At 40.4% G+C, this 22,482-nt stretch overlaps 5 protein-coding genes across 9 annotated transcripts; 2 read left to right on the top strand and 3 right to left on the bottom strand.

Moving 5' to 3' along the window:
- Positions 1 to 257: 257 nt before the first annotated feature.
- LOC115760783 (aspartyl/asparaginyl beta-hydroxylase) lies at positions 258 to 9,992 on the bottom strand. 4 transcript variants are annotated; one of them, XM_030702277.1, is made up of 17 exons: positions 9,827 to 9,992; positions 8,139 to 8,192; positions 7,735 to 7,923; positions 7,404 to 7,672; positions 7,277 to 7,348; positions 7,096 to 7,221; positions 6,911 to 7,036; positions 6,263 to 6,364; positions 6,041 to 6,209; positions 5,764 to 5,841; positions 4,865 to 4,972; positions 4,224 to 4,694; positions 3,806 to 3,900; positions 2,346 to 2,592; positions 2,170 to 2,275; positions 1,382 to 2,107; positions 258 to 644 (listed from the first exon to the last, which is right to left on the bottom strand). In XM_030702277.1, the coding sequence occupies exons 1-17, from the start codon at positions 9,876 to 9,878 to the stop codon at positions 494 to 496; spliced, it is 3,141 nt and encodes a 1,046-aa protein (XP_030558137.1). In that variant the 5' UTR covers positions 9,879 to 9,992; the 3' UTR covers positions 258 to 493. The 4 variants fall into 4 exon arrangements, with proteins under 4 accessions (XP_030558137.1, XP_030558134.1, XP_030558135.1 ...); XM_030702274.1 differs by lacking the exons at positions 258 to 644; positions 1,382 to 2,107; positions 2,170 to 2,275 and having other exon boundaries at positions 2,526 to 3,736; positions 4,865 to 4,975; XM_030702275.1 differs by lacking the exons at positions 258 to 644; positions 1,382 to 2,107; positions 2,170 to 2,275 and having other exon boundaries at positions 2,526 to 3,736.
- Positions 9,993 to 10,561: 569 nt separating this feature from the next.
- Positions 10,562 to 13,108, top strand: LOC115760552 (GTP-binding protein Rit2). The gene is made up of 4 exons (XM_030701949.1): positions 10,562 to 10,672; positions 10,756 to 11,116; positions 11,350 to 11,406; positions 11,483 to 13,108. Exons 2-4 carry the CDS (start codon positions 10,879 to 10,881, stop codon positions 11,998 to 12,000), a joined length of 813 nt encoding a protein of 270 aa, XP_030557809.1. The 5' UTR covers positions 10,562 to 10,672; positions 10,756 to 10,878; the 3' UTR covers positions 12,001 to 13,108.
- A 1,959-nt stretch (positions 13,109 to 15,067) lies between these two features.
- On the bottom strand, positions 15,068 to 18,343 carry LOC115760554 (ras-like GTP-binding protein Rho1). Of its 2 annotated transcripts, none has more exons than XM_030701951.1 (5): positions 18,155 to 18,343; positions 17,178 to 17,341; positions 15,952 to 16,101; positions 15,806 to 15,886; positions 15,068 to 15,740 (listed from the first exon to the last, which is right to left on the bottom strand). In XM_030701951.1, exons 2-5 carry the CDS (start codon positions 17,331 to 17,333, stop codon positions 15,549 to 15,551), a joined length of 579 nt encoding a protein of 192 aa, XP_030557811.1. In that variant the 5' UTR covers positions 17,334 to 17,341; positions 18,155 to 18,343; the 3' UTR covers positions 15,068 to 15,548. The 2 variants fall into 2 exon arrangements, with proteins under 2 accessions (XP_030557811.1, XP_030557810.1); XM_030701950.1 differs by having other exon boundaries at positions 18,212 to 18,342.
- Positions 18,344 to 18,575: 232 nt separating this feature from the next.
- LOC115761144 (polynucleotide 5'-hydroxyl-kinase NOL9) lies at positions 18,576 to 21,876 on the top strand. The gene is made up of 4 exons (XM_030702812.1): positions 18,576 to 19,536; positions 19,633 to 19,671; positions 19,731 to 21,560; positions 21,628 to 21,876. The coding sequence occupies exons 1-4, from the start codon at positions 18,705 to 18,707 to the stop codon at positions 21,867 to 21,869; spliced, it is 2,943 nt and encodes a 980-aa protein (XP_030558672.1). The 5' UTR covers positions 18,576 to 18,704; the 3' UTR covers positions 21,870 to 21,876.
- LOC115761146 (39S ribosomal protein L34, mitochondrial) lies at positions 21,848 to 22,455 on the bottom strand. Its single transcript, XM_030702815.1, has 3 exons — positions 22,374 to 22,455; positions 22,211 to 22,302; positions 21,848 to 22,154 (listed from the first exon to the last, which is right to left on the bottom strand). The coding sequence occupies exons 2-3, from the start codon at positions 22,285 to 22,287 to the stop codon at positions 21,932 to 21,934; spliced, it is 300 nt and encodes a 99-aa protein (XP_030558675.1). The 5' UTR covers positions 22,288 to 22,302; positions 22,374 to 22,455; the 3' UTR covers positions 21,848 to 21,931.
- Positions 22,456 to 22,482: the final 27 nt, after the last annotated feature.

The following is a 22,482-nucleotide window of genomic DNA, read 5'->3' as shown; positions in this document are numbered from 1 at the left end:
CGTTTGTCTGTCTGTCCGTTTGTCCGTATGTATGAACGCAAGGATATCAGAGCCTAGAAGAGCTAGAGACCCGAAAGATGTAGGTTGCAGTTTGTCTCCGATAATCGATAACTTGCCCCGTTTCCAAGTAATCGATAAAAATCGATATCGACATCCTGTTTTTTGAGCAATTTTGGTAAATAATAAGAGCTAGAGTCACCAAACTTGACATGTAGCTTCTAAAGTAGTACATATATTTGCATTTGGTGTTGGAAGAAGAGAGTTCAGGGTATCTTCGAGTCGGGAGCTCCCGACTAGAACCTCTTACTTGTTTATTTGGTTTAGAGTAAAAACGCCGCCAACCAAGCACCCACTAATTATAGACTTAATACAAAGTTTGCGATTACAGCTAAACACGCATTCATACAAAAGAAACTTATCAGCTACGAGTTACAAATAGATCTATGTGAATGAACTAACAAAAGCATATATATACTATGTCTAGAGATGGGAGTTAAATGGGCGTCAGGCTGCGTCGCTGCGCTGCACTCAAGTCGGGATGCCAAAGGTCCACAATGAGCACCAAACGTAGCTGGGTTCCGTTGTGCCAGACCTCGTGCTCGAAGCTATCGTCAAAGATGAACAAGTCGCCCTCGTGCCAGGTGCTGTGCGGGGCAGAGAGATCGAATAAATAATAAATATATTTCGAATAAAAATCGTGAAGATAGCCTTTCTATGCGATTCTCATCAATTCAAATACCCATTATTAACTTAATAATAAATATCAAAATTATAGAGCAGATTCTTGTTAGCAGATCTATAAGTCAATATTTAATTTTGTAAAAAGCAAATATAGCTCCCTTCTGTGCGATTCTCATCAATACAAGTGAGACTTCAATTTAAATATGTTTCTTATCAGTTTGACTATAAATGCCAAAAATGTACTGGACTTAAGAGTATCATGTTTTCAGATCTATTAAATAATAATAACGCCCTGCTATGCGATTCTCATGAATTCAAGTAAGTTTTACATACTTTCAGTGTTTCATTATTTCAAAGCTGTTTTGTTGAGATCACAAATACCCTGCTTACAGTTTTTTAGAAGCCTAAGTCGCATTCGTAAAAGCTTGAAATGCGGATGAGTAGTCAAAAATACCCTGTTATTGCATAGAAAGTATTTCGTAAAGCAATTCGCAGCGCATTAAAGTGCTTTAATGATGAATAAAATACACTATTCCCAGGTATAAAGTGGGGTAATGTGTATTTAGCAAAAAAAAAGATGGACTGCAAAATACCCTATATTTTGCTTAAAAGTGAGCTAATCAATGCATAGATATTAATTAATTGAGGTTATGTTTAAGATACCCTTTTAACTATTTTCATTAATTGTAAGCAATCTTACCGCTGATGCTCGGCCACGCGCAAACTGGTCAACTGTGGCTCAGGCGCGACCAGCGTGAGATGGGCACGCAGTCTGCAGTTTGTGGGTCCGCAGTGTGGCCAGACGTGAGTCTGTGCCTGCATGGCGCTGAACTTGATCTGGCCACGGCGACAGCTGCTGGCGGCCGGAAACCTGTCGAGCAGCGCACAGGTGACAGGCGCCCGCTGACAGTTCCTTGCCAGACGCTGGCCGCGGGCATAGAGCTCGAACTGCTGCCAGTTGCCCGTGTCGCGCAGCTGTTCCGCCTCCAGCTGAAAGTTGCCCTGGCCGCCGAGCAGCGACAGCGCCTCGGCGCGTATGGCACGCCAGTTGCGCTGCAGTTGCTCCAGCTGGCCGGCCTGGCCGGTCTCCGCGGGCTGCCAGAAGGGCTGTGCACGCAGCCCGGGCACATTGTACAGCGAGCGTTGATAGACGCTGGCAAAGAAGCCCTTGTTCGCGCCGCGCCGATACAGCTGGAGCGCCTGCGTCTGCCTGCCCAGACGCTGCAGTGTCTCGCCCAGCGCCATATAGAAATACGGCTCCTGTGTGCCCGCCGCACCAGAGTCAATGGCCCGCTGCAAATAGGGCAAGGCGCCGGCATAGTCGCCCCCGAGCTGCTTGAGCGCCAGGCCAAAGTGCAGCTGCGCCTGTGGATCACGCGGCCAGCGCTCGAGTGTCTCAGCTGCCACCTGCTGCAGCCCAACCAAGCTGCAAGAAAGCAAAAGTTAGGCTGGATTTAATGAGGATAAAGAGGACCACAACACACCCACTTATTGGACATCAGATGGGTGAGCGAGAGCTCATTGCGCAGCTGCGCCTCGTCCGGATAACGCGCCAGCAGCTGCTCGTGTATGCCAACCGCCTGCTGTGTGCGACCTGCAAGAAGTTCCAAGGAGCTCAGATCTTCCTCTCACTCTCTCCCCCGCCCGCTCCCCCTTGGACTCACCCAGAAATCGCAGATGCTGGATGCAACGCTCGCCAGCGGCACGATAGTCGCTGTCGTCGTCGCTGGCGATTAGCTCCTCGAAGGCCAGATAACGCTTGTAGGATTCGATGGCATCGAGGAGCAGCTGATTGCTCTGGCGCAGCTTGGCGATGCGCTCCAGCGCTCGCGCCCGATGCAGATGAGCCGCCGGCTTGTGTGCGTGTGTGTGTGTGAGCGTGTTAAAATCGCGCAGAGCTTTCGCATAGTTCTGGGTGTTAGGTTTTTAGATTGCACAAGGGTTTTTTTTTTTTTTGGTTAAAAATAACATGCAAAATAGAGCGTAGATTAGCAAAAGAGTAAAGCATTAACGCGACGACTAGCAAATACCCTGTAAACAGGCTTACACATAAATGTAAACACACAGATATTATTATTGATATAGGGTTAAGTTGGGGTCAAACCTGATAATATTATGAAAAAAAAACTTAACTAGCATAAATTAGGTTTAAATTTTTAACCTGTATCAAACATGAAATTCTCTTAAAATTCTTGCTTACAGTTTTAAATGTGAATACCCAAAATACTCTTCATTTAAGATTTCAATAAAAAAAATTAAATTTAAAATCAGGGCTGCAAAAAACTTGTCGTTTGTTTCGGTTCACGTTTCGGTTCGTGAACATTTTTGTGAACAAGTTCAATTGAAAGTCTATAGCTGCCCGTTGTACTGAAAATATTTGCAAGTCTTTAATATTTTCACACACAAAATGCGGGCTAAATTTCAATTCTACCCAAACTTGGCATCTAACAAATGTGTTTAGATAAATGAAATGCTTGGGACCAAGAATTGAAGATAACTCAAAAGTATTTTTTATTTTAAGCCAAAACATTTTCGAATAAAACTATGATTTGCCCTAAGACTCAATTGTTTTTTTTTTAATAACTGTCTTGTAAAAAATTAATTTAAGTTCCAATTTCAAAACTAGTTTGCAGCCCTGATTAAAAATTCTCCACTTTCGAACTGATTCCAAAGTACGTACGTAAAAAAAACTTCGCTCAATTAAAAAAATGTGAATTAAACTTAAGATATGTAATTTTCGAAATTTAGAAAATGCTCAAATTAAAGTTTCTAAGTTGATAAAAGAAAGTTCTCTTAAAAAAAACACAGTTGCCTTGGGACTGGCTGCAAGTGTAGGTGGGTGTGTCTAGATCTTGCAGCCGTTTTGATCGCTAGTCCTAAAGCAAATATGTTTTTTTCTTGCATCAAATATAATTTTCCTAAAAATGATTCCTTAAATACCTTTTGTTGAAAATGTCTTAAAAGCTAAGCACAAGAACTGAAAAAGCGAACATTAATTAAAGCTATGCAAGAAGTTTTGTTTTAATGTATTGTGTTTGGTTTAGTGATTGTTGAGCTAAGTTCAAGAGAATTTCGGAGATCTTAAAGTAGAGTTCCGCAGAATGTTTTATATAAGAAAACTTACCTCATTTATCATTTCGGTATTGGCCTGACGCAGCTGCTGCTCGAACAGTTCATCCTCCACGGACTTGGCGCCAGTTGGTAGCTTGGGTTTTATTTCTGAGAAGAAATCGAAATTAATTTTGTATTATTTTAATTTATTATCTTATGGTAAGCACTAGAGACACCACTGAGGGGTTAATGTGTGTACGGCTCCATCTTATACGTAGGATTAGCAATTCGATTATAGACTATGGACTTACTATGATTATATTACGTATTGCTTATGCCATGAACTTTAGAATAAATTATAATACGTGTTTATATATGTCAGATATGTTGATGGACTTGTAGATTGCTTGTAGACTGATTTTGATTTTGTTTTTGATTTCGATTTGATTTGATTTGATTTGTTTGGTGTAAATTGTACATTTAGTAATTACGTGTCCAGGTCGGATCATCGGAGTCTGGATCGCTTTCGTACTCCTTGGCCGGCAGTCGGCCATATTTGGCTTCCAATCTGCTCATCAGTTCGGCATCGTCCACATCTGAAATCTCGTCTTCCTCCTCGTCGCTGATCAATTCGTCGTCGCTTTCATCGTGTTCGTAATCTTCGATATCGCCATCTTCGTACTCCACATAAATGTCCGTGGCTGTCGTTGCCTCTGGTTCCAGCTCAGCTGTCGGTTCCAGTTCAGCTGTCGTTGGTTCCGGTTCCGGTTCTTTAGCTGCCAACGTTTCGGTTGCTTCGCTTGTCTTCGACTCAGTTTTGGGCCTAAACATGGCGCTCAGCTGCTCGAAGGTTTCCGGCACATAGCTGGCCGTGATCGCCACATTATCATCGCTTTCCTCCATATCGCTAATCTCCACTTCGATTTCCTCCTCGATTTCGATCTCCTCTTCGGAATATTCCTCTTTTTTTTTTTTTTTTTTTTTGGTGGAAATAGGCAATTATTAATAAAACCCTCAAAAAAGATACTTCATTTATTGTTCAAAATAGCTTCAAGTGTCTAGACTTGAAATTATTTGGAACCAAATTCGGACAGACCGAAGTTTTCTATAGTATCTGAATAGTATTGTCAACCATCATCAAGCGGCGGCAGCTCCTCCCCATCGTCGGGCAGGTTATCCTCGGCGGTGGCAATTGTCAGTCGACGTCTCAAATTCATCTCCGGCGAGGGCTGATCCTCAGCTGCTAGGTTTATTTTGTTGTTGTTCGAGCAGAGATTAGTATGGTATATATACATATATATATAAATATATATGGTTGGGAGTCAACAAGAAGGCAGCCAAACAAAATTAAATTTACATACATACATTGGCGCATAAGTTTTAACAGTTTTAACAAAGCTGTGACTACAATTAAAACAACAAAAAATTGCATTAAGCTTAAGTCTAATTTTTACAAAAAAAAAAAAAACAATAAAATAAATAAAAATATACATCAAATGAAGAAAGTGCAAAAAATGTTGTTCGTATATTCGAATCGAGTTTTTGTTAAGTTCAGTTTAAATGTTAGTTGAAAAATTGACGATATTTTAAGGTGCATTCCACATGTTTCCGTCAAAGTTAATGGTAAAAATTTACAATCAGGCTTGCCAAATGTTAAAAAGGTGGCAACCCTCTAAGAAATTGGCAACACTGAACGTGGTAGAAAATTTAACAGGCATATTACATGGACGTTAAACTTTGACAGGAACATGAGTATGGAGGCCTTACAAGGTTGATGTGACATTACGTTTCCATTCAACATAGAGTATTTTTTATTTTTTCTGATTATCATTGAATGCTGGGTGGTTAAGAACGTAAAGCGACCATCAAAAAATAGATCTATTTAAGAACTGGAAATGCCAGATGACATATAGTTTGGATTTAGAGCAGAACAGTTCTTGGGTTCTTAGTAAGCAGCGATATGAAAGAGTTTCGTTAACAAAGAGCATTACTTGGTAATTATTTGGCATTTAGCAGCGATCGAAAACTCACTTGTATTTGGATTTTTCCGTATCAATACAAGGCGTGAAACAAGGGCAAGTGCAATGCCAACGCCAAATTTAACGGCAACTGGAAAATGATTTACGGTTAAATAAACAATTCAACAATTTAACGAAACGTTTTAATTCGTATTTATCATTTTGCACTTTCTTGTACAACTTTTTCAAATGTTAATTAAAACCTAATTCAAATCGTATAAAGTGGAGCCCCACACATCTAACCCGTTGATTGTGTAGCCTAATCTCTGGCAGCTCTAAGGAATACTTACGTGAACCCAGCCAGGATGCGGTTGTGACTGTCTCTGCGTTGTCCTCTGGAGCCTGATCCTGCTTGGCCTGCTTGGCTCTCGCCTCGGCAGCCGCTTGACGTTGACGCTCCTCAGCCTCGTTGTCGACCTCCTGATCGAGGGATTCAAATTCATCCGCGTCGTTGTCATCCTGCAAATATCCATTGGTTGCTCAGCTTAAAGCTTAAGTTTTTTAATGCAAACCTGTTCAAAATCCTCATCATCATCGTCGTCGTCAACGCCTGGCGCACTTTGTTGAGCTGTTTCTAGGGACTCTTGAGGCTCTTCATCCTCCTCAGCAGCATCCTGAAATAATACACAATATTCTAAGATATTATTATATGCAAAAATATATGTATGTATATATGTATGTATGCATATGTGTTTGTATGTATGTATGTGCGTGTGTGTGTATGTCAATTGTCTTATAAAATATGAATAGAAGATGAAATTGTCTTGTTGCGCGGCAAATTTAAATAAGAAAACGAATTTATTAAAGCTGCCCTCCTCCTCGATTCTCAAAAATGTAAGTAAGGCTTGCAGGTTTCACCTATAAATTAGGCGCAGACAGCGTCAACGCTGGAGGCTGAGGACCCGGTGGAGCAGGAGGAGCACCAAGGGGGCGAAACGGGTATGTAGGTATGTGTTTATATGTATGTATATATGTATGCGTGTATGTATGTATGTATGTATGTATATATATGTATATATGTGTATGTATGTATGTATATATGTATATATATATGTATGTATGTATGTATGTATGTATGTATGTATGTATGTATGTATGTATGTATGTATGTATGTATGTTAAGTTCTATATAGAGATAACAGAGAAAGGAGTGAAAATACCTCATCATCATCATCGTCATTGTCATCGTCAGCCGTTTCAGGGGCACTTTGAGCCTGAGATTGTGAAATGGTTGGCTCAATGGACTCTTCCAGCTCTTCCTCGTCGGCGTCCTCATCTTCTTCCGCCTGCAAGTGTATATTTGTTATTACGATATATGTTATAAATGCATAAATGCTCTTTCTACCTCTTCAATATCATCGTCATCGTCTTCTTCAACTGTTTCGGGTGCGCTCTGAGCTCTGGATCTGGAAACAGGTGGCTCACTTGACTCCTCGACCTCATCGTCTGCGTCCTCCTCCTCCTCGTCGTCCTGCAAATGAAAGAAGTTTTTAAATGACAGTTATATGGAAAGTTGATATATTTACCTCATCCGCATCATCTGCCACTGACTGTGTTGGCTCAACGGATGCTTCAGTCTCTTCATCCAGATCCTCATCCTGAAAAAAGTCAATTAATTAGCTTAAATTCAGAAGCGGATGAATTATTTCTTGCCTCATCATTTTCATCCTCATCATCTTCAGCTGTTACATTTTCAGCGCCAGTATTCTCATCCTCTTCCTCTTCTTCGTCAGCTTCATGATCCTCCTCCTCTTCGCCCGAATGCTGATCATATGCCTCATCTGGTTCATCGTCGTGTTCATCATCGTGTTCATCGAGAGCTGCCTCGGGCGAGTGATGGGCATCGTGTTCCTCCTGGCGATGCTCCTCTACCCAACCATCAAAATAGTTGGAGTACCGGGATTCCGACAAGGGCGTGTCCACTGAAAGGTGCATCAGTTGAGATTAAACTTTGTACAATTGTGATACATAGATATTTACTTACAATCCTCGAGGCCACGATTCTCCATAATGATGAGACCGACGAGGCCCAAGAGCACAGCCATTAGGGAGAAGAATATAATCTTGGCGCACCAGTGTCCGCCCGTGCCGTGCTGCTGCTGCACGTGCAGGTGCACATCATCGTTTCCCATCTTTGTGATGTGCACGCCATGGGAAGACGAATCTTCGTCATCTGTGAACCCGCGGCGCGATTGAAAAAAAAAAAATGAACAACAATATTCACATGTGACACGAAACCCACTTAATTAACTAACTGCAACTCGGAACGTGCACGTTTAGTAGTAGCAACGAGAATTAGTCAGTAGTAGATGCTAAATTGGACTGCAGTCGGGCTCTGGGCATGGATATGGGATATATATACTATATAGACAGCATGTGAATCTCTACCTTGAAAGCTGGGCTGGCGCAATACGCTGACATCGCCGTCAGATTTGCGTTCATCTAGACGAAAAGTTAGTTACACTGATTAAAACAAATAACAGTCGAGCATGCCCGACTTGCGTATACCCTGTACACAGTTATAAATACACACACACACACACCTGTGTTTATGTATTCCTTCGCACCACATTATGAAAATTGTAATGCCAAATAACTTTTATATTTATATTCGGATATTTATAGTTTTAAAGACAGAAATAGTTCTGTTTTTTTTTTTTTTAATTTCTTTATATTTAATTTTGATACAAATCAGTGAAGAAAGTCGATAAGTCGATTAATTATGTGAAAATGTTGAAGAGTTGTCGGGAAAGATAGCAATAGTAAAATATGATTTGTACATAAAAACGCTCCCCAGTTCAGGCATATCCTGAACCAGACGACGAGCTGATACCCTACACATATCATAGTCTCTGAGTTTGAAATGTAATACAGACGGATATTGCTAGGTCAGGTCGAGTTTTGATGCTGACTAAACATATATCTATATATATATATATATATGATTTTTATGTATATATTTTATTATTATTTATTATTTATATATTATTATATCATACATGGGAGATGCTCTGTTCTGCCTGTTGCATAAAGAGACACCAAATCATCATGCCCTTCTCACACATATAACGGGTACAGGGTATTAAGATACAATGATAACAGAACGCTCTCTTATAAGATAATGATGAGAGATATGTTCAGTTGTTGTTGTTGTTGTTATGTTGTTGTTGTTGTTGTTGTTGTTGTTGTGTTTGGTGTTGATGCAAAACAAAGAACGCGCAAGTCATGCGCTTGGGCATATGGCCAAAAGAAAAATCAAATAAAAATAAAAGAAAACTGTACAGATTGCATAGTATATTTGAACGTGTGTTAGTGTGTATGTGTGTGTGTGCGTGTGTGTGTGTGTGTATATGTGAAAGGTGTCCAAACTGTGGTGGGTGTAATGTCTGGTCACGGAAGTCTCTTGACTTTGTGCACTTATTTAATTAATAACATTGCAGTCTAATAATAATAAATTAATCAATTTCATCAAAATTGTCATGGCAACGGTCTTGTTCTTGATTCCAAAATTCAAAACCCAACAATTCAAGATTAAAGACAAGCAGCTGCTGTTGGTGCGAGCGAGCGAGAGAGAGAGCGAGAGAGAGAGAGAGAGAGCAAGCAAATCTACCGGCATTTGTTGATGTTGTTGTTGCCCTGAGCACAAGATAAATACGCTTTTATCTTAAATCTGCTTTGCTCAGACTTTAAATAAACACAAACGGAATGTTAATATGCGTGATTTTGTTTTTGAACCCAATTTCTCAGCTTTGCCTGCGAACAGTTTACCAGCATTTAGTTTATTATAGCGCGTTTCTCAATAGATCATAAAAGCATATATATTCTTATGTATATATATATATATATATATATATATATATATATATATGTGTGCTGCTCGGCACACGCATAGCGACAAACGGCAGAGAGCAATGTATAATTTTATATAATAGGGCAAAGTTATTTTTAAAGGCGCTCGACAATATTATTATTTCTAATAAAAGAAATGGACAGCTACGCTTTTGGGCTACCGCAAATGTGTTTAGAAAACTGTTTCTTTTTCTTCTGTTCGAGCGGATTTTTGACAGATCGCTTACCACGTTTTTTGCGCTTATCCTTACGCTTTCGCGGCTGTACATCGCCCGACATATTCAACTAGTTGCCAATTTGCTGGCCGTATTTGATTTCAGTACCACGGTATGTTTTGCTTTTGGCCTTTCTGCTTTGCTGCTTTGCTGCCGAAACCGAAACGGCGAACAGCTCAATCGCGATCACCGCACGTAACTAAACCGAACCGAACGAAAATCGTGCAGCTGCTGGCGGGCGAGCTTTTATTCGCTTTTACGCAAATAGCGGGAAATCGTTTGTGTGTGTGTTTTTTTTTTGTCGTTTAAAAGGTAACATTTTCTGTTAGTCCTTTAAGTCATTATTTGCAGTTGCATAATATTTGAAAATCAGTTAAATTTATGGTTATAACCTTTTATAGCAACCAAACTGTTTACGATTAATCGTTTACTTCTCCTCCTTTTCGATTAAAAACGCATTATCGATTTTTTTGCGCATTTGCAGCGTCCTGTGCCATAACGGCGTGTCCGCCGCAAGCGATTAATCGACTTTTTGTGACTTTTTACGCAGTGTTTGCAAACTGTGCTATAACATGGTTTTTTCAATAGCAAACGCAACATCTTTTTTAATTGTTCGTCTATATCTGTCCTTTGCCATTATTTTGCGCACTTCTCGCATCAGCAGCCACCTATCTTTAGTATTTTTGGTATTTTGGTATTTGTGTAGCCCTGGTCACACCAATTGACTACTATAAAATTTACAACAACAACAAATAGAACGGAACGAGGGAAAACAACCCAGCGCAATTATGTATAGATACGATTGAAGTTGAAGTGAACAAACGCCGTAGAAGGAACCGGGCCTAGTGCAACGTTGTGGTAAGTGAAAAATAGCAACAAACGAAAAATATGTGAATAGCAACTTATGCATATGATTAATTGGCAACACAACAACATATCAGGCCAGGGGCTGCAAACTACGCACTGTTTTGGGCGGTCAGACGACCAGCGACCCAGCGGCAGCGGCGGCGGCGGCCGACAACGACGACGACGACAATTAGCCACGCCTTTGGAGCAAAGCAGAGATGCCAGCTATGGCCGGCGACATGTCCATTGGCTGCGCCGCACTCAAACGATCCACAAAACTGAAGAGCTGCACAAGCGGCGCCGACACAGACTCGATGCACTTGCCCAACGATCGCAAGCAAAATGGCACTAATATGGGCCTGCTAATTAAACCACCAAGTGCACCGCAGAATATGCGCGGCGGCCTCCGAGTCTATAAAGTTGTCATCTTGGGCGACGGCGGTGTCGGCAAGTCCGGTAAGTGGTCTCAACAGTTGGCGAGTTAATCTCTGCTGCGCATTTTGATTTGGTGCCCGTGAAAAATCAATAAATTATCTCAATTTCTTTTACGCTTTGTTTTACAACCACCCACAAACCAACCCCCAAATTGTATGTGCTTCGCTTCGTGCGTTCGGCAAACTTTGCGTGTACACACACACACACACACGCGCGCGCACGGACACACACACACACACACACACCGACAACAGCTGTTACTCTGCAGTTCGTCAGTCACAGTTTCTTGGACTACCATGACCCCACAATTGGTGAGTGCGACGCCTCCTCCTCCTCCTTCTCCTGCCGTTGCCATTAGACCTTTGAACTTATCTTTTCTGTGCACAGAGGACTCGTACCAGCAACAGGCTGTGATTGACAATGAGGCCGCTTTGCTGGACATACTCGACACTGCTGGTCAGGTTGAGTTTACGGCCATGCGGGACCAATATATGCGCTGCGGGGAAGGTTTCATAATATGCTACTCGGTGACCGATCGTCACAGCTTTCAGGAGGCATCCGAATACCGGAAACTGATCACTCGCGTACGCCTGTCTGAGGACATACCGCTGGTGTTGATAGCCAACAAGGTGGATTTGGAATCTCAGCGACGCGTCACCACCGAGGAGGGCAAAAATTTGGCCAATCAATTTGGCTGCCCCTTCTTCGAGACATCGGCGGCCCTGCGTCACTACATCGACGAGGCGTTTTATACGCTGGTGCGCGAGATACGCCGCAAGGAGCTGCAAAAGGCACTCGGCACGGACAACAGCTCCGAGAAGATACATACCCGACACCGTAGCCGCTGGTGGCGCATACGTTCCATATTCGCATTGGTCTTTCGGCGTAGACGCAACCTAAACTGAAGCCTGCAAATTCCTCGGTTCGCAAGTGCAACTAAGTGCAATATTAATTAATGCGTTAAACTACATATATATATAAATCTATATATATATATATATATATATTTGGCTATATATATACGGTTTGTATATGGCACAACCGATCGTATATATATGTATCTGTATATGTTGTGTGTTGACACACCTAGACGTCTAATCATTTAATGAAAAATGAATTTATCAAAAGCGAAACTATTGGAATCGTTCAGGCTAATGGCAATAGCTAGGCGACATTGTCTGAGCTTCAACTTTTGTTGTTTGTTTCCATATATTCCTTAAATTATTTGAAACTGTTTTCATTTGTTAACTATGCCACATTGTATTTGTTGTATCTGTATTGTTAAGGTGCTAGACGCCAGGCAAAAGAGAGAGTATATGAAAGAGATATATATATATATATATATAAATATATAGTTATGTATATCAATATGTTTAAGCACGAATCCAAAAGATACATATTATAGCAAATGCACATACGTATATATATAGTATATAATAAGAATGTTGATTCCTAACGCAAACCAATTGGCAAAGGCATAAAAAAACGACAACAAACAAACAGAAAGAAATGCATTTAAAATTGAAACGTTAACTGAAATGAAACCAAATGAAAATTAATAATAATAGAAAAGATATGAAATCAAAAAACGAAATAAAACAGAGTCCTAGTTGAAGCCAACAGAGCAAGCTATAGAAACATATATATATATATATATATATGGACAATGGTCAAGTGTACATCATAGAGAGCTTTAAAACTGTCCAACAAGAGCGAGGAATAATGTATTATGTGCATGTATTATTATTATTATAATTATAATTATTCTGGCAGGCGCAACGCAGCACGCACATTAAACTAATCGAATAAATGTTGAATTTAAACGTATGTATACTAAAGACATCAAACGATATAAGACGAATTGATTGATTTATATTCTGATTGATTGATTGATTGATTGTAATGCACAGAAAAGCGAGCAGATGTACAGCCAATGCATTGTTCAATGTGATTTTTCTTTAAATGTACTATATATATTTTATGCGTTTGCATTTGTTGTTTAAGTTTTATAAAATGTTTGACTTGTTGACTTGTCTAAGTTTATTTATTATTATTATGCTAAGTTAAGCTGTTCTGTGTGTTTTTTTTGTTAATTACTTTTTAACATCCATGACATTTGCTAAGCATCACCATGAGTTCCTCACGGCAATGTTACTGCAACACAGTCTATGCTATTTGTTATTAAACAAACAAACAAACAAAACAAAACAAAAAAAGAAGTACAATTCAAAATTGTTAAATGAAATCAACTAGTTTGTGTTTTAAGCATAATCAAACCAAAATAACGAGCTATGCAAAATTTGGTAAACGAATCTTTGTTATTTGTATGTTTAATTATTTTGTCAGTTAATTGAATGCGGGTAAATGGAAAGCAAGCTTTCCACAAAAAGAAAACGAAAACGAAAAAACAATGAAAATGTTAAATATATATCAACTATGGATTATGTATTCCCCCTGAAACAATAACTAACTAAACTAGCAGTTAGTAGCCCGAGTATTATAATAGAAGCACAATCTGGTAAATCCAGCTGGAAATTGTTTTTTTTTTTTTTGGCATTATTCAATTTTGAGCGCTTTGAGCGTTTCAAAGAAAACTATTTAATTCATACATTTTAAATGTACACGAAATAAATGAAAAACGGCAACAACAAAAAAAAAAGACCCCAATAAAGATTTTTAAAACCCCGTTAAAACGTCTCCCATATTTTAATTGCTTCGATTAGTTTAAGAACTAAGTTCTTAAATGAACAACTTTTTTGCTGGTAAATCTTTAAACAATTCTGGATCTTAAGAGTTTTCACAGATATATGTATATAGTCAACGTCAGCTCTGAAAAGTCGGTCGGCTTATGATATCTCAGACTCCAGATGTTGTATCTGGATTATTTACCTTTTCCCCTCCCCCATAGATCTGTTTCTATAAACTTTTAGATCTCTTTCGTATCGTACGTGATATGCAAGAAAACAACGAGAACTTTTGATTTTTATGTATTTTTTTTTTTATTTTTTATTTATTTATTTAGTAAAATATTCTTTTTTGTTTAAATTTTGAAAAGAAATGATTTTTGTTGTTTTTTTTTTTGGTTTATGTATATGTATACATATACACATATTTAATTTAATTTTGGTAATCTGGTAAATGTGTTTTTTTTATTTTGTTGTTGTTGTTGTTTTTCTTTTGTTTTATTGTATAGGAAGCAAAACTTTGAATGCACAAATTTACAATTACTTTCGACGCATTTGTATTTTGTTGTTCTTGTTGTTTAAATTGTGTAATAGTAACTGTAGAAAATAGTATATATATATATGTAGATATACACATACATATACATGCATATATGTATATATAGCATTTGTAGAAAACGGCGCATTTGCTTGAGTGTGTGCGAGAATGACACGATTTGACGGTACAAAATACAAAAAGAGACACACACATATATGTACTGTATATATGTATATATATATATTGGTATTTTATAAAATCATAAAATACGCTTATTTTGTTTTAATGCAAAATACAAATATTAAAAACTCGAACTTGCACTTGCACATAAACAAATTGAATGCATCTCACTTGTGGCTTATGTTTAAACATATTTCTCATATTGTGTATTTTTTTTTTTGCAAAGTACTATTCATATATATATATATATATATATATATATATATATTATTCTTTTTCTTGTTAGTTTATTGGCGGTCTCTGTTTGAATATATATATATATATATATATATATATATATATATATATATGTATATGTATATGTGTGTATATATATGAGTCAAAAAAGTTGTAATTGGTATGTTTTTGAATGCTTGCATTTTAGGCTCTTTCAGTATTTTTTTTTTGTAGTCCGTTTTTATCAGAATATAAGAGTTTGAAAAAATGAATAACTGCATCATCACTAATCAACACACACACACGCACACACATACGTACGCACGCACACACATGATCAGTAATGTATTTGTAGACATTTTGTTGTTGGCTTTTAATCTCAAAATCAACGGATGCAATGATATATATAGGACATTGTAGTGTATGCATACATAAAGAGTGTATATATATATATACGAGTAAGTATGTATTGGTAGCTTGAGTGTTGACTGATTTTGACGCCGTCACATTTACAAATAATAATAATAATATTAATGCGATATTTATTATTGTTGTTTACTTCGGTTAATAACTACTCTAGACTGTATATAAAATCAAATCCGCATTTGACATTTTGCCCGTTTCATGTTGTTGTTGTTGTTGTTGTGTGTGTTGCTTGTTGCTTGTAGTTTCTAGCTTTCGGTAGTTGTTGTTGTTGTTGCTGCTGCCTGTTGTAGTAGCCGGATTCCGCATGCTATCTGGTTACAGTAGTTGTTATTCTTGTAAAAGGTGTGTGTGTGTGTGTGTGTGTGAGAGTGTGTGTTTGTGTATGTATAGAAATCTGTTATTTGCTCTTTTAGAGCAAAAGGCATTTGGGCTTCTTCCGTTTTTTAACTTGCAGTGCAGCCCTGGTTGCTGTCTCGAATACCTCTCGCACACCCTCCTTGGACTTGGCCGAACATTCCAAATAGGCAAAGGCATTAATTTTCTCAGCCATAGCGCGTCCCTCCTGCGGCTTAACCGGCTCCTGCTTCATCTTTGCCAGATCCTGTGCGAAAATAAATGTCAATCAATCTAAGAGATCATTTCGTCTGGCTTTTTTAAAAATCTTACCCGAATTGTGTTGGGATCATTTCGCAAATCTTTCTTATTGCCTACCAAAATGATTGGAACATTGGGACAAAAATGTTTGACCTACAAAATGGGTTGGTTATTTAAAAAAAACATTTTGAGTTAACAAAAATTGATTGAATATTTACCTCTGGTGTCCATTTTTCGGGAATATTTTCTAGCGAATCGGGTGAATCGACTGAGAAACACATAAGTATTACATCAGTGTCTGGATAGCTCAGCGGACGCAGTCTGTCGTAATCCTCTTGACCAGCTGTATCCCATAAGGCCAACTCCACCTGGATACGATAGAAGACAGAATCACGTCATAAAGATGTAAGTAAGTGTATGTAAGTGACAATTTGTATGTATGTATGAATGTGTGTGTATGTGTGTGTGTGTGTATATGGAGTGATAACGCCCGTTAAGTTGGCAATTATGTAGCACAAAAGCCAGTTTCCATCACAAAGACGCAAGCGCAGACGAAGACGGAGACGGAGACGAGAGTCAACTTGAAGTCAAGTTGAAAGATAGCAAGGAACTGGCGGAAATGCCAAACGTATTAATCAGACACAAAACATAGAATGACGTGAACGACAGACATCTGTCTGTATGTATGTACATACATACATCATATGTAAGCACTATCCAAACACAAGAGCCGCCATATTGTGCTGCGCAAATTGTTTATACAACAAAAATAAAAATAAAACACGTATAAAATTATTAGAAACATAACATCCAGCTAAATAACCAAAAACAAATACTCGAAACATGACTTAATGCAAATCAAAATGGCATACAGTATATCTTTTTATTTTTATTTTATTACAATTGAGAGCGAGAGCGCGTGCTACTGGCTCCAAACGTAAGCACAGGTATGTGAGGGGGGGGGGGGGGGGGGCGAACGTGAGAGCGCAAGGGGCAACGCGCAAAACTGTATGTGCGCAACGGGCTTGTGTATAAGACGAATAAAAAGAGCAAGAGCACAAGAAACGGAAGGAAGGGAGCTTGCTATACAAGTACATGTTTTAGTAGCCGTACGTGTGTGTGTGTATTCGTGCGTGCGTATAAGATGATGTCTGTGTGTGTGTGAGTGTGTGTGTCGTTATGTGTGCAAGGAGAGGGTGAGCAGGAGAGCGAGCCGGAGCGGGAGTCAAGTATGCCTGCCGACTATTGATATTGACTCACAACTTTTTTTACAACATGAGCACAGAGTGCACTGGAAATCGCAAGGGGTAAGAGAGGGGGGGATGCTAGTTGAGAATTTAAAAAAAAAATGAAGAAATGTACACAATGATGATCAGATGATTTTGCATGCTGTTGGGAAGTTGGACGAGTGGGGTATGGGGTAATGTGATAAACTTGAGCTTACCTGCTTGCCGTCGACTTCGATATCGGCGACATAATTCTCAAACACGGTCGGCACATAGACCTCGGGAAATTGGTCTTTGCTAAAGACGATTAGAAGGCAAGTTTTACCGCAGGCACCATCGCCGACAATTACCAATTTCTTGCGAATCGTCGTCATTGGAGGTTCTGAAAGTGGCAGAGCAGATGCAACAACGCCGACGACGACGACGGACGATGCGTTGTGTTAAATATATTTGCGAAAACTGCGCGAGCTGGTTGAAAAATATCAATGTGAAAAAGCCATACACACAGACTGACACACACACACACAAACAACTCGCGCGCAGTGCCACAATCTCTCACTCATACACACACACTTGAGTCATACACTTTGGATGGCTCTCCCATTTGTTGTTGTTGTTGCCGTTTGCTGCTGACGATCTATAGAAAAGAAGAAGCATCAGCGAACAGCCGCATGAGGCTCTTTTTTTTATGACAAGCAGTCGTTGTTAGTGGTGGGGATTTGGGGGTTTCTTTTTGGCCAGTTATGTAGGTATGCTAGCAAATCAACTGCAATGCTTCGCCCTTGTTTGGGCGCCTCCAATTGTGTAGCACTTTCTTACATACATACATACATTTATTTGTGTAAATGAAAGCCTGTGCTTTGGTGTGTATTGGTATTCGTATTGGCAGAATCAACGCTGCTCCCATTTAGATATATTTATTTACTTTTCTTGAATTCAATACAAATGTGTCTCGAGATAGTCCAATGGTCGCGTCATAGGTCTTTTTCCTCGCCCGCCACCAACTCTTCGTGCGTTTATTCCAAAAACATCATCATCCACTCGCATTTATGTACATACATATACATACATATGTTGTCTGTGAGTTAGATTGCATGGCTGTGTGTGTGTATGTGTGTCGCGTAGAGCTCTATATATGTATATGTGTGTGTGTGTGTGGAATTTTTTCACTGCTCTTTCAACTTTTCTCACTTACAATATATATATTTTTTTTTGTAACACTGAGTACGAATTGGACACTTAATATGCTTACAAAATGGCACAAATATGTTGATTCTTATGCGTCTACCGTTATTCGTTTCGTATAAAATGTATTACAATTAAAAATTCGACGTTTTTTTTCTCATGCAAAATGACGATGAATTTTCTTGGTAGATGAACAACCAACGCCTTCGTGCGCCGCAGTGTTGCACTTTGATTATAGTGTTGGAAAATTCCAATTAAACGATTACCTGAGCAGGATATACAAAATAAACAAAAACGATTCTGCCCTGCCATAAAACGAAAATAAACAATTACATTAATCACGAATTAATCATTTCTATTATATATATATGTGTTATCATTTAGATAAAGGAACCAGAGTTGCATTGGGTAGATTAAGGCTATTACAACTTTTATGATAATGCAGCAACAGTGACTGCTACTTTTAAAACATTTTCCAGCACTAATCCGTTGCTGCTTCTTGTCGTTCAAGACACATGGCCCGGCATTAATAAACATGAGTTTGTTTCCCTAAGAGAATTATGAGCTTCAAATGTAATGAACGTGTACTAAAAGAAATTCAAACTAGCTTTAAACTAACGGAAAGTCGTAAAGCAATATCACAATCAGCGCCAACAACTGTCTGGCAACCAGTTCAGCAAAAGCCAAAAGTTGCCCTGTGCAATCCACAAAAAGTCCAAACGAAAGCAACGGAAAATCAAAAGGCACCAAATCAACATGAAAATATAAAAGTTGCTGCAAATGATGTGAAATCAAAACCAATTTTGGAATCAAATCAAACGAACAAAGCTGACAAAAACGCGAAAAATATAAAAGTCTCTGTTAATACAAATAAGGAATCTAAACGAAATCCTGAGACAGTTCTTTTGGCTACAAACACATACAAGCAAATGACCAAAGCTAAGAATAAGGAAAGAAAAAATATTAAAATTATAAGTGCTAAAATTAAGAATCAACAAATGGACACCAAACAATTGGTCGTTGTTTCAGCGAGGAAAGAAAATCAAGAGGAAAAAAAGAAAAACAACAAACAAAGTTTGAAAGTTCAGATGCCGCCAAAATCTGGAAAATCCAATGTTATTGTTAATCCAAATGGAGCCAAACGTAAGGCAAAGGACATTTCCCCTCCCCTTAATAAACGAGCCAAAAAGGAGATACAGCCCAAGGACAAAGGTTTGCCCAATGGGAAACAGGCGCCCACTAAAGCAACAAATATAAATAACAAAAAGAACGCATCGAAAACAATTGATAAAAAAAGAAAACCCAATAGGACTATCTCTGCTGAAAAGAAACGTGAATCCAATCAGAAAAACGCAACAAAAGCTGCAGACGTTAGAATAAAGGTTAAAAGCGGTTAGTAAAAACTAGGTAAACTAGTTAAACGTAGATATTTATTTCTTTTAAGAGTTAAGATACTATCTTCGGAAATTTCTCTCTATATCCTTACAGACGACGAACTCTCGGAGGACTTCGATGAAGAAGCTTATGGTAAGAGTTTTAAGAATAAGTCACAAATGAATTAATAATTAATATAACTCTTTTAACAGAAACCGAAAGCGCTGAATCGTTTGACCAGGAGGAATATAGTGAAAATACCGAGTCGGAATACTCGTTGGATAGTGAAGAAGACTTTTTCAGTAAGCCCCAAATATATGAATGTTCGGGCACAGAACAGAACCCGCTGGAGTTGGAGCACAACGGGCAGGAAGACGAAGAGAAGATGTCTTGGCTTGGCCTAGATAATATGCCCGAGGTTCAAGCAGATGTTACCAAAATTTCGGTATTCGATGGAATGATGCCTGAACCCGAGCCGGAAATACAAAACCAAAGCGCAGCAACAATTCGAGAAGATAACGATGAGTTGTCGGATGCAGAAGTTGAGGAGCAAAGCACGGAAATGAGTCCAGATCCGGCAGTTGACAATGATGCGATGCCAAGGACAACAATGGAAGATCAGCAGCTGCCAGGAACGGAGGCAACTTTGGGCTTCTACAGGGATGCAGTGCCGTCCGAGCTGAGCATATTTGAGAATAGCCTCAAGACTAACAATGTGCTGGCTGTGCTGAAGCAGGACATTGAGCTATATGGCACCGTTATAGTCACATTGCTGTGTGGGCGCATTACCATCAATGGGTATAAGGCGCGCCCGAAGGAGCCGTTAAGCATCTACTCGCCCAAGGGCTTCAGCTGGGTGGTCCTTGCACCCAGGCCCAACAAGAAGCCACCCAAGGCCAACGTCAACTGGGACGAGCTGAACGAGAGCTTCTCGCGCGCCCAGCTGGACAATATAATGGCCAACTATGATGGCCAACGGGATGCGATTGTGCTGCTGCAGCGCAATAGTGGAGCACAGAATATGCTCGACACCTTTGCCAAGCACATGGCGGAGAATGTGTACCCGCTGCTGAATGCCACCAATCGGCCGCACTATGCCAGCGAATATGTGCTGAATTGTCTGATCCAGGCTGCCGACGGTCGGCAGGCCTTGCAGGTGCCCACCGTTTGGACGAAGCTGGCGCTGCAGCCGCGCAGTCGCTGGATGGTGACCGGCGGTAAGGGCGTTGGCAAATCTACGCTGCTGCGATATTTGTTGAATCGGCATTTGGAGCGCTTTCCACGCATGCTGCTTATTGATCTGGACATTGGACAGCCGGAGCTGTTCTTGCCGCAGACAGTTTCGTGTAGTGTGGTCGATGGACCGCTACTCGGACCCGGCTTCTTTCTCAACCGTCAGCCGGATCGTGCCTATGTGGTGGGCCACGTGAACGTCGTGATGTGCGCCGAGCAGTATATGCGCGCAGCGCGGCAATTGCTGGCCTATTGCCGCAGCAACGAGAGCTATGCCGAAATGCCTTGGCTCGTCAATACGATGGGCTATAACAAGGGCTTCGGCCTGGAGCTGATGGCACTTCTGGTTGACTGTGTGCAGCCCACAAATCTGGTGCAAATAGCCAGCGCCAAGATCATAAACAATTTCGATGTGCCGCTCACCAGGGAAGCCCTAGCGCAGGTGGTGCCCATCATTTACACGGCGGATGAGCACAAAGTCAGCGGCAAACTGTCCAACTATGCGCTGCACGAGCTGCACAGTGCTCTGCCGCAGCTGGAGCGGCATGAGCGTCGCTGGATGATGAGCGCAAAGGATGTGCGCTATGCCAATTTGTTGGCACGCCTTAGTTCCGCTTTGCGCGGCAACGCCAAGCACCTGACGGACTGTCAGCCGGCGCAGGTCGATCTGGATGCGCTGCAAATAGTGCATCTCGTCTCTGAGGAATATACGCGTGAGGAGCTCGTAGCCGGCATGGAGGCCAACCTGGTTTATCTGTGCAAAGCAGCCGGGTCGTCGGGCGAAAAGCCCGCGGAGTGTCTTGGCATTGGTAAGCGTCGCTTTGGGCAGTCCGTTGATCCCATAGGTATCTCTTTATATACTCTTTGCCCTTGCAGGTGTTGTGCGTGCCATCGACCATGAGGCCGGCAAACTTTATCTGCTGCCTGCCATGCCGCTGCAGTGTCTCGCCCAGGTTAACTGTTTGGTGCTGGGCGGCGATATGTGTTTGCCGCAGGGCTTCTTCAAGGATCAAGGCGCCGGCGTAGCCAACAATGTGCCATTTGTGTTCATTATAGACGACACCAGGTCATCCAAGAGCATACACCACATATATTTCCGAGCGCATAAAAATGTTTAAAGCCTAAGTTAACAACTTTTGTACAAATGTATAGAGAAATGTGTATTAACTAGTTTCATTTTTTAATGGGACAGATCGTGCCTGCCCTTCAGTATGCGTCGCATCAGCACCCTGCGTCCCTCCGGGGTCGCCATGCGCGTCTCCCAGCCGTGCACATTGATGCGCTTCACTTCGCGGGGCTTTGGGAAATGGCAGCGCACCTTGGGCTTCAGCACGGCGCGGTCGAAGGCATGCTTCTGGCGCACAAACAATGTTTGGGCCGTATTTAGCGCGGACACACAGGTTCTGAAATTGCATATTTAACTTAAGTTTCACTTATAATAACAATTTATTCTATTTACCTTTGCAGCAAACCTTGCAACATGTTAAGTAAGTTATGCGGCTGTGGGGTGACCGTATACGAATATTTTAGGCACATTTAAAGCGAACAGTGCTGGAAAGTGTGCACATTCACACATGTAATCGATTGCATTTCGATAATGCTAACGCTCTGTGTGTATTTACCCGTTAGTTGCCTGCGGTCACATTGTCATTCAAGTGCCGTCGTTTGCTCCAACAATAAAACGCGTTGGAGCCGTGTGTTTTGTATGTTGTTATACTAGAAAAAGTGAAA

This window comes from Drosophila novamexicana, unplaced genomic scaffold, assembly GCF_003285875.2.
Source record: "Drosophila novamexicana strain 15010-1031.04,08,12 unplaced genomic scaffold, DnovRS2.1 tig00000462-arrow-pilon, whole genome shotgun sequence".
Classification (NCBI taxonomy): domain Eukaryota; kingdom Metazoa; phylum Arthropoda; class Insecta; order Diptera; family Drosophilidae; genus Drosophila; species Drosophila novamexicana.
This window is presented reverse-complemented; position numbering and strand designations above follow the sequence as displayed.